The sequence below is a fragment of the Anastrepha ludens genome, chromosome X (assembly GCF_028408465.1).
Source record: "Anastrepha ludens isolate Willacy chromosome X, idAnaLude1.1, whole genome shotgun sequence".
NCBI classification, from domain to species: Eukaryota; Metazoa; Arthropoda; class Insecta; order Diptera; family Tephritidae; genus Anastrepha; species Anastrepha ludens.
Window position 1 is genome coordinate 55,235,414 of NC_071503.1, and position 13,635 is coordinate 55,249,048.

At 42.3% G+C, this 13,635-nt stretch overlaps 1 protein-coding gene across 2 annotated transcripts; it reads left to right on the top strand.

Annotated features, from left to right (window-relative positions):
* The first annotated feature begins 1,064 nt into the window (after window positions 1-1,064).
* On the top strand, window positions 1,065-5,408 carry LOC128869386 (putative nuclease HARBI1). Of its 2 annotated transcripts, XM_054111936.1 has the most exons (4): window positions 1,065-3,792; window positions 3,852-4,268; window positions 4,328-4,472; window positions 4,711-5,408. In XM_054111936.1, exons 2-4 carry the CDS (start codon window positions 3,897-3,899, stop codon window positions 5,103-5,105), a joined length of 912 nt encoding a protein of 303 aa, XP_053967911.1. In that variant the 5' UTR covers window positions 1,065-3,792; window positions 3,852-3,896; the 3' UTR covers window positions 5,106-5,408. The 2 variants fall into 2 exon arrangements, with proteins under 2 accessions (XP_053967911.1, XP_053967910.1); XM_054111935.1 differs by having other exon boundaries at window positions 1,065-4,268.
* Window positions 5,409-13,635: the final 8,227 nt, after the last annotated feature.

Here is a 13,635-nt window from a genome sequence, read left to right on the forward strand (position 1 = left end):
GCTGTCAAGGATTTATCCTGAAGAAACTTCAGAATATTTTAATTTGAAAATTTTTCCCGGTTATAAAAGCATCCTTCAAGGACGTAACAAAATTTTTTATTTATGAAAATGTTGATTATAGAGCGCGCTGCAGGCGATTTCTGGAACCTCCTTTAAAAAAAGACGATTTACGGTGTACATCGTAACTCTGGATTGGATTATCTGAAATCAAAAAACCAAACAAATTTTGTTAATATATTAGATTATCTAGTAATTAATCGCTCGGCTAATCAAAATAGTGAATTTTCACAAAATGGGAGCTTTTAAAAGAAATGATTTCGATTTTTACGTTAAAATTTTGCCGCAAATTGATTATAAAATGGAAAATAAGTATCAGATTTACAAAAGGAACGATTAATTACTAGAAAATGTATCTTTAAAGATTGAGTTAAAACGGTTGACCGATCAAACAAGCCGTTTTCGAGATATGGTGTACACCGAATTGAAAAATGCCGTTTTGAAAAAAACACGTTTAAAGTTTCAATACCTACCTTAAAACGTGCCGAGGCATCTCTACATATTTAGGTATAGCTCCGAAAGTATTGCTTAGATCTACTTCAAATTTCGTGCGTATACTTTTGAATATATGTACTTTACAAAAATGCAATAAAAAAAAATCGATTTTTTTGAAAGTCATAACTGCGTATAACCCCTTAGGTAAAATTTTGGGTGTAACCTTTGACAGCTTGCTCTCCTTCTCTGCGCACACAACCGCAATTGCCACTAAAGTCCAAAATCGCAACAAGGTCCTCAAATCGCTGGCCGGCTGCACTTGGGGCAAAGACAAAGAACTCTTGCTTTCGACATTTAAGGCAATTGGCCGGCCGGTTCTAAACTATGCTGCGCCTGTCTGGTCGCCTGGAACTAGTGATTCGCAGTGGACAGAGCCGCAGACATGTCAAAATACCGCCATTCGGACAGCGACCGGGTGCCTCCTGATGTCTCCCATTCAGCATCTACATAACGAGGCACCAATGCTCCCAGTAGCGGAGCACAACAAACTGCTCAGCAAGCAGTTCCTGCTGGGATGTTACCGCAGATTTCACCCCTGCAGACACCTACTTGAGCCTGAGCCGCCTCCTAGGCACGTCAGGAGACACCTCTTAAACTACGCTGACGAAATCCAGGACAAAACTGACCGCAACCTACTGGACCGGACAGTATTTAGACAGTCAATAAACGACATCCACCGGGAGACCGTTACCACCTTCATGAACTCCCGTCCTGTTAATGCCGTAATCGGAGTTCAACCACCACCTATTGCAGACGAAGAGCTCCAGCTTCCCCGTGAGACTCGTGTAACACTGGCACAACTACGTTCTGGATACTGTTGCAAGTTTAACTCCTACTTATCCAGAATCGACCCTGACATACCAAACACATGTCCGGCATGTTAAGGTACCCCGCACGACACTAACCACCTCTTCACATGCCCCCTCAAACCGACTCATCTAACCCCCCTCTCCCTCTGGACCCAACCTGTCGAAACAGCATGTTTCCTGGGCCTATCCCTAGATGAGCTAGATGAAGACGACCGATGATATGCCTACACAGATAGGGCTACCTATGCTGTTAAAACAACAACAACATCATTCACGGTCACGATCACGAAGTGGCAACAACCAGAATGCACGTTCAAGCTCCGGCGACAACGGTAATACCAAACCGTTTTTCCGATACCACTACAAGTTCGGTGGCGCAGCACTCAAATGTGTTCCCCCGTGCAAATGTAATGATAGAAGACCGGAAAACTTAAAGCCGCTTCCTTAGGGACGACAGACGAAGCGGAAGTCATGACCTGTCGTCGATTATTCATTACGGACAAAAACACCTGCAGGAATTTTCTCATTGACACCGGCTCCGATATCTCAATTCTACCGCGTATTTTCGGTAACAAATCGGCCGGCCCGTCCTCATATCGTTTATTTGCCGCAAACGGCACTCCCATTTAGACTTTCGGCAAACATCAGCTTAGCCTGAACATTGGCCTCAGGCGCAATTTCACGTGGCCATTCATAATTGCCGAGGTAGATAAGCCAATCATCGGCATAGATTTTTTAAATTACTACGGTCTCATTACTGATGTCAAAAAGCGCAAAATTATTGACGAAAAAACCGAACTGGTGGTTAAATGCAATTCCATTATGACTCCATATGAACGTTTATCCACCATCAATGTCGGGAATAACAATATGGCTGATCTCATTAGCGAATTCAAGGCTCTGACGCTTCCACCGATTTTTTAGCAATACGGATTCAGTCCCATCCCATGACATTACTCATCAAATCATTACCACGGGTCGGCCCATTTTTTCGGCAGCACGTTGTCTCAACCCGGAGCGACTTAAAATTGCCAAAACAGAATTCGAAGTCATGCTCAATGCTGGCATCTGCAGTCCAAGCAAAAGTGCATGGACAAGTCCATTACACAATGTTCCCAAAAAAGATGGGCGCTGGCGATCTGCGGTGACTATCGGCGTCTCAATGCCATTACAGTACCAGATCGCTATCCCTTGCCTCATATCCATGACTTTACACAAAAGTTTGCTGGATGCAAAATTTTCTCGATCACCGGAAGCATCTTCACATAGTTTTCGAGAGATTAAGCGCTTACAATTTGAAGATTAATCTCGCCAAATGCACCCTCGGCCAGCCCGAAATAATTTTTCTCGGCCACAAGATTACGGCAGATGGCGTCGCGCCTCCTAAGGCCAAAACCGAGGCCATTTGTCAGTTCAAAAAGCCGACAGTAGCTCATGAGTTGCGCCGATTCTTGGCACTCTTCAATTATTATCGTCGTTTTTTGGCTAATGCTGCTTACACGCGGGGTAAACTACAATCTCTCATTGTCGGAAATACAAAAAAAGACAGAACGCCATTGATCTGAACTGAAGAGGCGTCCCAAGCGTTTGAACAATGCAAGTCTGATCTGGCTAAGGCCACACTGCTGGCACATCCTTTGCCGATTTCCCAACTGATTTTAAATGTTGATGCCAGCAATTTTTCGGTTGGTGCAGTTTTACAGCAGCGAGTGGGTAATGATTTACAACCCCTAAGTTTTTTTTTTTCAAACGAATGTCTGATACCCAAAATAAATACAGTACCTACGATCGTGAATTATTGGCAATCTACTTGGCTGTCAAGCATAATAAATACATGATCGAGGGTCGTGAATGCATCATTCTCACCGACTACAAGCCCATTACGTTGACTTAATTGGCCAATAATGCACAGACATCCGGTACATATCGGGCAAAGATAACGTTGTGGCAGACGTTCTATCAAGAATCGAATCCATTTCCAAAAGCGAAATTGGCCATCGTGATATCGCTCAGTTGCAAAGCAATGATGAGGAGCTGACATCATTGTTGAGTCCAGATTCCAACACTCATATCAAGCTTCACAAAATTACGATTCAGGATTCTGGGCCCTTACTCTGTAATGCGATGCGAAAAGCAATGCGATGGGAAAATAAATTGCGTTACGAAGGGTAGTCGGTACTCTGTAGCGCTATCGCATCGCTGAAAGTATTGCTCTTTTTATTATTCACTTATTTTTCGCTTTAGTATGCATCACTGACCGAAATGTCAAAGAAAGCGACCAAAACAAACGAGCGATTGGAAGTAAAGTACCTATATTTAAATAATATAAAGTAATGGATTCTGTAGCTTTATGGGACGAATCATCTGAGGAAAGGATTTATCGGAGATTTATAAGAGATAACTCCAACGTTATGAGTCTCAGCGATCAAAGGTAAGTTAAACTTCAAAGAATTACTCATGCTTTATTCATCAGTTTGTTCTATTCATCAGTTTTGTGCAGAATTTTCGGCTTAGTAAGGAAGCCTTTATGTATGTATGAAATCTCCAACGAGAGCAACGGCTATCCCTGACATCATAAAAGTTGCAACAACCCTAAAGTTTCTTGCTCAGGGTGCGTATCAGCATTTAATTGGCCAAGACCATCGCGCGGGGCTAGCACAGCAAACCGTTTCCAGTTGCCTTTGGGAAGTTTGCAGTGCAATTGAAAAGGTATTGTGTCCAAAACATATCGTTTTTTCGATGAGCAGTGAAGAGAAACAGGATGCCAACCGTAGCTTTTACGAAACATGCGGAATTCCGGGTGTGGTAGGAGCAGTGGATGGAACGCACATCCAAATGATAAGGCCATCAAATGACGAGCATTTATTTTTTAACCGAAAGCTTAAGCACAGCATAAATGCAATGGTGGTAAGAGTGTTTCAATTAAATAAGAATATTTTCATTAAACATTTTTTGTTCTACTTTAGATATGTGATCACAAAATGCAAATTAGAGCCGTGAATGGTAGATTTGGAGGTGCATCGCATGATTCGCACATATGGAACTTGTCCGGTGAGCGCGAATATTTAAAAACTGCCTATGAAAACGGTGACTCTGGCCAACGAATTCTTGGTAAGCTTTTTAATATACTTCGAGTATATGACCTTAATGTAGTGGTCCGTATACTCGTATTAATATTGTCTTATATAGTATATAACATACATATGTATAATTGTTAATACACATATATATGTATATGTATATGCATTTTCATGTAATAAATGCTTATGAACATGCATATGCACATATGTAGCTATTGTAATTTATTGTTATTCAACTAAAAATACCTTTATATTTTTGTTATCTGCAGGTGACTCAGGATATCCGTTGGAACCATGGCTTCTTACTCCATACAGGAATTCTACGGAGGATTCAGACGAACATTTTTTTAATCAAAAACATTCAAAGGGAAGGTCGTTAATTGAGAGAGTTTTTGGCGTTTTGAAAGGCCGATTTCGTTGCCTTCTAGCTTCAAGGGAGTTGCACTATGCTCCAGAAATGGTTGTGCAAATACTAAATGTTTGTTGTGCTCTGCATAATATATGTATAATGTTCAAAGTTCATCCTCCCAGTTTAGAAATCGAACCGGAACAAGTGAACATGGTAAATATAGAAAATGTAGAAAATCTGAGTTTTGGAAATATAGCTAGACGTGTAAGAGACCAAATAAAAAATGATATGATTGCCACTCGAAATTCTGTATGAAAAATTTGTTTAAATGAAATCGTTTTTTAGTAAATATGAATTCAGTCTTTTATTTATGTTAGGTCTACAAAGTGTGTACATAGGTATATTAAAACTAATAGTAATAGTGTGCAAATTACATACAATGTATACATTTTTTAAGCTATAATACTTCGGTAAGGCACTGTGGATGGACAGGTACATCAAAACTAAGTCACACTTGTGTGTGTAGGCACATACGTACATAAGTAAAAAATTAAAAGAAAATTCCATGTTTCTCTAAACAAAATAAAAATAAAAATTAATTCACTTGTATGTGCAGGTACATACGTACATAAGTAAAAAATTAAAAGAAAATTCCATGTTTCTCTAAACAAAATAAAAATAAAAATTAATTCACTTGTATGTGCAGGTACATACGTACATAAGTAAAAAATTAAAAGAAAATTCCATGTTTCTCTAAACAAAATAAAAATAAAAATTAATTCACTTGTATGTGCAGGTACATACGTACATAAGTAAAAAATTAAAAGGAAGTTCCATGTTTCTCATGTGTCTTATTTGTCTGCAACTCCAACATTTGTTTTTGAATTTCTAATTTGCTAAGTTTTAACTTAAAATTATCACAGTCCATTTTTTGACTATGGACGAACTGCTCTTTTGCTAAATTTAGCTTTTTTTTCTATTTCATATACCATTTTATATGCCCTTTCCATGGTTTTGGAAATATTTTTTAAGGAATCATTAATCTCAGTCAGTATTTCCGTTGAATTTTTTTGGTACATAAGTGTGGAGTGAGTACCGAACGGCTGCAGGAAGGTTTCTCAGTCACCTGTTCGGGCACATCGACTGAATCGCTGTCATTCTCCTCTTCGGGCATATCGACTAAATCGCTATCATTAAAAGCTGCTCCTAAACTTTTAGTTGGTACATCCGTCTGACGCGCACCAAACTCCCGCGTGCTACCTATCCCGCCCACAGATTTATTTATCGAAAGCAACTCGCTTACTCGCTGCTCTAATTCGTTCAGTGAGGAATAAACAGACGGACCGCCCCCTGTACCGGCAATGTTGGTTCTGTTCCGACGCATTTTGGCTTTCAAATGAAGTTTGTAGTCAGCCCAAACCTGAAAATTATAATAACCCCACTATAGAAATAAAAAGTACACATGTCACTAAAGTTACTTTTCTCCAGCCGGCCATATCACGCATCGGTGGTCCAGCAGCATGTAGTTGGGAAGTTACTCTCTTCCATAAATTGTCGATTGTTGTTTTTGCGTTGGGCGTCTTCATTAGTCCCTTTGCCAAATCCGGATGGGTTGTCATGAAGTCCACTAGGATTTGGAATTGTTTCTTTTGTGTTTGCTTGTTGGTCTTTGGAGTTGTCCTATATATTTTTCCAAAAAGGTACAATGAATTAATATTTCAAATTTATAAAATTATCAATTAATACTTACATATTTGGAAATTGCGTATGGCTATTACTTGTAGCAAGAAAAATGCGATAGTGACAGCTGTTTGACATTCACTTTCGCAATACAGAGTGCTGCCGATGCGAAAAGGGAGAAAAACTTGCGAAAGCGCAAAATGTGAATGCGAATGTCAAAATACCGAGTACCGATTCTGCGATTTCGTGAATTTTTTCTTTCGCATCGCATTACAGAGTAAGGGCCCTGATTTACCTCTATTTTGCGACATTTCCCAGGAGAGGGTTCGCCCTTTCATTCCACAAGCTTTACGAAAACAAATTTTCAATCTGGTACACAATGTTTGTCATCCCGGCAAACATGCTACCAGCAAGCTTATCACAGAACGCTATTTCTGGCCAGACATGAAAAAAGGCGCCACGCGTTGAACAATTCAATGTCTCGACTGCCAAAAAAGTAAAATTTCTCGACATAATCGAACAACTCTTGCTGAGTTTAAAATTCCTGACGGTAGATTTCATCATGTCAACATCGATTTGATTGGTACTCTGCCGGTCTTAAATGGTTTCCGTTATTATCTCACTTGCATTGACAGATTCTCCCTATGGCCCACGGCCATTCCACTGCAGGATATGTCGGCGGAGGCTGTCGCAAATGCTCTCTTAAACGGATGGATCTCTCACTATGGTGTTCCACGCGTTATCACAATGGATCAAGGTAGGCAGTTTGAATCCGCTTTGTTCATGGAATTATCAAAAATTCTTGGATTCAAACACAATCACACGACTGCGTATCATCCACAAGCGAATGGCATGATCGAACGTTTTCACCGCACGCTTAAAGCTGCGACCATGTGCAAAAACGATGCCACTTGGTCCAATTTACTTCCTCTAATTATGCTTGGCCTCCGCGCCTCACACAAGCCAGATCTAAACGCCTCGCCGGCCGGGCTCGTTTACAGTACAACCTTGCGTCTCCCCGGTGATTTTTTTTGAATATTCCAAAGAACCTGAGTATTCCACTGAATTCGTGAGCGGGTTGAGGAGTACCATTGAGCAGTTACGTGCGATCGCGTCGTCCAACCACGCCAATATTAAAAGCTACATTCAGAGTGGGCTTGCCAACTGCACTCACGTTTTCTTACGCCACGATTTAGTTCGCAAATCGTTAAAACGTCCCTATGACGGGCCTTACAAACTCATTAAACGTGGGGATAAGGCCCTTGACATTGGCATTCGAGGCAGATCGGTGACGGTAACCACAGATAGAGTCAAGGCTGCGTGCTTAGACTCAAATTTTGTTAACCAAAATTTACCTCCTAGTATTAATAGAAATCAAGAGGCTCAACCAACAATTACTCCTAAGAAAAATGTACAGCCATTAGATTTAAGTTACAAAAAACAACCTATTATATTAGTATATATAGAATGGGGAATGCCACACATCCAATGGCCACCAAAACCCCTTGCGCTGGCACACAGATTGTAAGACCACAGCGCTTCGTTTCTTTTGTATCGTGATCGGTTGCATTGCCTGCAATTGCATGAACGCACTATACAACGCGTTGATACAACAATCGCAGCGTGTGTGCTGGGCGTAAGGATTGTTGATACAACAAAAGCAGCGTGTATACGTTGCTTTAGTATTTTTGTTTTGAATTATTACTTTTTCGGTTTGGGTCTTGATAAGAGCTTCTTTTTTCTCAACGAATGTTTTTAATAACTGATAACTAAAAATATGAGGAAAACAATTGAAACTAAAATAAAAGTTCCGCGCCGCATAGATTGGTCGCAATATATCAATGGCTGTTTAAGTTGCTTCGAGTTCGAGTTGAAGGGTGAGAAAAGAACGTAGAGTCGGTGTAAGAGCGATTACAAACGGCAGAAATTAGAATCTGGAAGCGCCGTATAAATTAGAAAAACCCTAAAAGGTATAGCGAGGTCAGGACAATCAGTCTTCTTCCTTGGGCACTAGGCACCCCTGCCTGTACTACCACCAGATTACGTTATATGAGCTCTGAAATTGAAAGAAAGTTAATGTGTTTACCTATCAATATGGGAATCGTAAATCAACCTACATGTTTTTGTCTGCAAACCTTTGACGGTTCCGTAGGAGGCCTATGGTTCCTGGATGGCCACAAAGTCCAGACACGTTTTTTCTACCATGGCACCTAGTCTGATTGAGCCTCCTTCTGCCCGGTGGAGGTTTATTTGAAGACAGCGAAACTGCCTCCAAGGGTCATTATTTCCTGTCGGGTGTTGGTGTCGCCACCAGCTAGCCCAATGACTGGCCAGGAATCGTAGAAGGTCTACTTTCAGCCTGTGCGCTGCAGGTAGTAATACCTGTTTTAATTTTTTAACGACCTGGTCTAGTCGACTTGTCTTCCATCTATTCACCTAGCTATACCAGAGAGGGATCCACTATCCGCCGCCTAGGGATGTGCCCTGTAGGGGTTACAAGTTCCCCACAAGGAATAATAGGAATAGTCAAAACACAAATAAGAGTTATTTCTCTGCAAACAGTGGTGAAATAAAATGATGTTGCCACCGAAATTTTACGGCGGAGAACACAGCCATTGGGGAAACGGCCGGACGTGTTCGAAATATTCGAGAGAATCATAAGAATCACACAATTCGTTGGTGAATTGAACATTATTTTAATTATTCCAAATTTAAGCTATTGATATACCACAAAAAATTAGACACCGAAATTTGTGTGGATGAAAAAGCTGGAACTCTTTGACAACGATTCAGGTAGCTGTTATCAACTAATAAAATCGATTAATAGCTGAAAAAATCTAGTTTGTGGAATATCGCATTAAGCAGAGTTTTGTTAAGGTTTAGACTTAAGCGCTTTCAAATTGATCAGTGCATATTTTAATCGTTAGTAAGTAGTGAAATTCTAATTGTTGCTACATGGGTCGACGATATTGTTATTTTATCAAACAATTCGGAGCTGGAAATGCGATTGAAGAACGAGCTGAAAGGCTTTTCAAAATAAAAAATCTCGGTCTGATACTTTCACTTCACGGAATGCGAGTCATTAGAAACGAATGAAATGGCTTTAACACCACCAATCAATAGCTGTACATCAGTGGGGTCGGGTTTAGTATAAAGCGGCATGGGCAAATTTAGGCCAAGTATATACATTAGGGTGTCCCAGGCTACAAGGGGGAATTTTTTTTTCGGAATTTCAATACGCATACCCTTTATTTTTTTCCCATGTGAATCTAAAAACTTAAATATAAAATATTATTGAGATCGGATGTCATTAACCCGTGCCGACTTGATGTCAAACTTTAAGTTTAAAAGTTAGTATGAAATCTATAGGCTCACAATAGAGAAAAGTTTAATTGAATTTTTAAATTAATTAAATAAATAAAAATAAAAAACAAATTTCGTATTTATTTTCTTTTTATTATAAAAGGGACATCAATCATCAAATTTTCTTTTCAAAGTTTTCTTTTTACAGTCGGGATATACCTGTCTGTGTTCTTGTACGGAACGTAATAAAAATTGTTTTTGCTCCTCTTAAACAGTGTTCAAACCATGGAAGTCTTGCATTAACTTAACCGCTCTTTCTGCCGTATCATTAACTGATTTCAGTCCTAGCAGCTTATTTTTAGCCTGTAGAAACGAATCATCATTTGACCACGAAGAGGGGCACTTGTTCAGAAAACTGTCGCCAATCTGGAGTCGATTAAACAGGAAGTTGCTTTTGACAGAGACGAAGTCATCAATGTTTTTCTCTGAAATTAAAACAGATAGATCAGTTATCAATTATACCTATTAGCAAACTTAGTAAAAGAACAAAATCAAGGCTTAATTCTTCTTCTTCTTAATTGGCGCGATAACCGCTTACGCGATTTTGGCCGAGCTTAACAAAGCGCGCCAGTCGTTTCTTTCTCGTGCTAACCGGCGCCAGTTGGACACACCAAGTGAAGCCAAGTCCTTCTCCACCTGATCTTTCCAACGCAGAGGAGGCCTTCCTCTTCCTCGGCTACCACCAGCTGGTACCGCATCGAATACTTTCAAAGCCGGAGCGTTTGTATCCATTCGGACGACATGACCCACCCAACGAAGCCGCTGGATCTTTATTCGCTGCGCTATGTCTATGTCGCCGTAAAGCTCATACAGCTCATCGTTCCATCGCCTGCGATATTCGCCGTTGCCAACGTGCAAAGGTCCAAAAATCTTACGCAGAATCTTTCTCTCGAACACTCCAAGCGTCGCTTCATCGGATGTTGTCATCGTCCACGCTTCTGCGCCATACGTTAGGACGGGCATGATGAGAGTCTTGTAGAGTGTTAGTTTTGTTCGTCGAGAGAGGACTTTACTGCTCAGTTGCCTACTTAGTCCAAAGTAGCACTTGTTGGCAAGAGAGATTCTACGTTGGATTTCAAGGCTGACATTGTTTTCGGTGTTAATGCTGGTTCCTAAATAAACGAAGTCTTTTACAGCCTCGAAATTAACTGTCTACAGTGACGTGAGTGCCGATACGCGAGTGCGCCGACTGTTTGTTTGAAGACAGGAGGTACTTCGTTTTGTCCTCGTTCACCACCAAACCCATTCGCTTTGCCTCTTTATCCAGTTTGGAGAAGGCAGAACTAACAGCGCGGTTGTTAAGGCCGATGATATCAATATCATCGGCATACGCCAACAATTGTACGCTCTTATAAAATATTGTGCCTGAGCGATTAAGTTCTGCGGCTCGTACGATGCTCTCCAACATCAGGTTAAAGAAGTCACACGACAGCGAGTCACCCTGTCTGAAACCTCGTTTGGTATCAAACGGCTCGGAGAGGTCCTTCCCAATTCTGACGGCGCTGCTGGTGTTGAGCAACGTCATCTTACATAGCCGTATTAGTTTTGCGGGGATACCAAATTCAGACATAGCGGCATACAGGTAACTCCTTTCCGTACTGTCGAATGCAGCTTTGAAGTCGACGAAAAGATGGTGTGTGTCGATTCTCCTTTCATGGGTCTTTTCCAAGATTTGGGGTATTGTGAATATTTGGTCGATGGTAGACTTTCCAGGTCTGAAGTCACACTGATAAGGTCTAATCCGTTGGTTGACGGTGGGCTTCAGCCTTTCACACAATACGCTCGCTAGAACCTTATAGGCGATATTTAGAAGACTAATCCCGCGGTAATTGGCACAAATTGCAGGATCGCCCTTCTGATGGATTGGGCAGAGCACACTTAAATTCCAATCGGCAGGCATGCTTTCATCCGACCATATTTTGCATAGGAGCTGATGCATGCACCTTACCAGCTCCTCGCCGCCATGTTTGAATAGCTCAGCCGGCAGTCCGTCGGCGCCCGCGGCTTTGTTGTTCTTTAGCCGTGATATTCCTATTCTCACCTCGTCATGGTCGGGTAACGGAACGATAATTCCGTCGTCAACGATTGGGGTATCGGTATCTTCACTTTCTCTATGAGATGCGCAGCTGTCACTGTTTAACAGGTTCGAGAAGTGTTCCCTCCATAATTTAAGATTGCTCTGTACGTCAGTCACCAGATCACCGTCTTTGTTCTTACAGGAAAACGCCCCGGTCTTAAAACCTTCTGTAAGCCGCCGAACTTTCTGGTAGAATTTTCGGGCGTTGTTCCTATTGGCCAGCATCTCAAGCTCCTCGCACTCACGTATTTCGGCCTCACGTTTCTTCTGTCGGATAATACGTCTCTCTTCCTTTTTCAGCTCTCTGTAGCGATCCCACATGGCTCGCGTTGCGCCCGATCGCAGCGTGGCTCTATAGGCGGCATCTTTTCTTTCGGCGGCAGCATGACATTCCTCGTCGTACCAATTGTTTTTTCGGGCTCGCCGGAATCCGATTTCTTCTTCGGCGGCGGTACGTAGAGAACGAGAAATGTTGCTCCATTGCTCGCGCATGCCGGTGTGTTGGGCAGTGCTCTCCGAGAGCAGGAGTGAGAGTCGAGTGGCGAATCTTCTGGCTGTCTGTTGTGATTGCAGCTTTTCGATGTCGAACATTCTTTGCGTAGGTAGATGTACGTTTTTTGCTGCACAGAGGCGTGTGCGCAATTTGGCTGCAACAAGGTAATGATCCGAGTCGATGTTGGCTCCTCGGATCGTACGTACATCTAATACACTAGAAGCGTGTCTTCCATCTATCACAACATGATCGATCTGGTTTCGCGTTTTTCGATCAGGGGACAGCCAGGTAGCTTGGTGTATCTTTTTATGCTGGAATCTGGTGCTGCAGACTACCATGTTTCGGGCCCCGGCGAAGTCGATCAGCCTCTGTCCGTTGCCGGATGTTTCGTTGTGCAGGCTGAATTTTCCGACTGTGGGACCAAAAATTCCCTCCTTGCCCACCCTGGCGTTGAAGTCGCCAAGCACGATTTTTATGTCGTGGCGGGGGCAGCGCTCATAGGAACGTTCCAAGCGCTCATAGAAAGAATCCTTGGTCGCATCGTCCTTCTCTTCCGTCGGGGCGTGGGCGCAAATTAGCGATATGTTGAAAACGGGCTTTGATGCGGATTATTGCGAGACGCTCGTCCACCGGAGTGAACGACAGTACTTGGCGACGAAGTCTCTCTCCCACAACAAATCCGACACCGAATTTGCGCTCCTTTACATGGCAGCTGTAGTAGACGTCGCAAGGTCCTAGGTTTTTCTTACCTTGCCCCGTCCATCGCATCTCTTGGATGGCAGTGATGTCAGCCTTTACTCTCACGAGGACATCAACCAGCCGGGCAGAGGCACCTTCCTCATTAAGGGACCGGACATTCCAGGTGCATGCCCTCAAATCGTATTCCTTATTTCGTTTGCAGGGGTCGTCATCAGTGTTGGAAGTTCTCATCCGAGGCTTTGTTGCTGTTTTCATTGGGGGGGCTTTTTAAGTGGCGGGTCCCAAACCCAGCGCACAACCAGCTATGCTGGGATGCTTCGCCTTCTCACGTTAGCTCACTCCCGAACGGGCGTTCGGAAGCTAACCAGAGGATACGTGGGCTAATCCCGGACGTTGTGAGCTGCTTGAACCATATGTAGAAGAATCGTCCTGGCCACTCCCAAGTGAATGGCGATCAGTAACTTTCCCCACTTGCGTGGACTTCTACACATGGAACCATCCTCCAAGGCTTAATTAACGTACCAAAAAGTGGG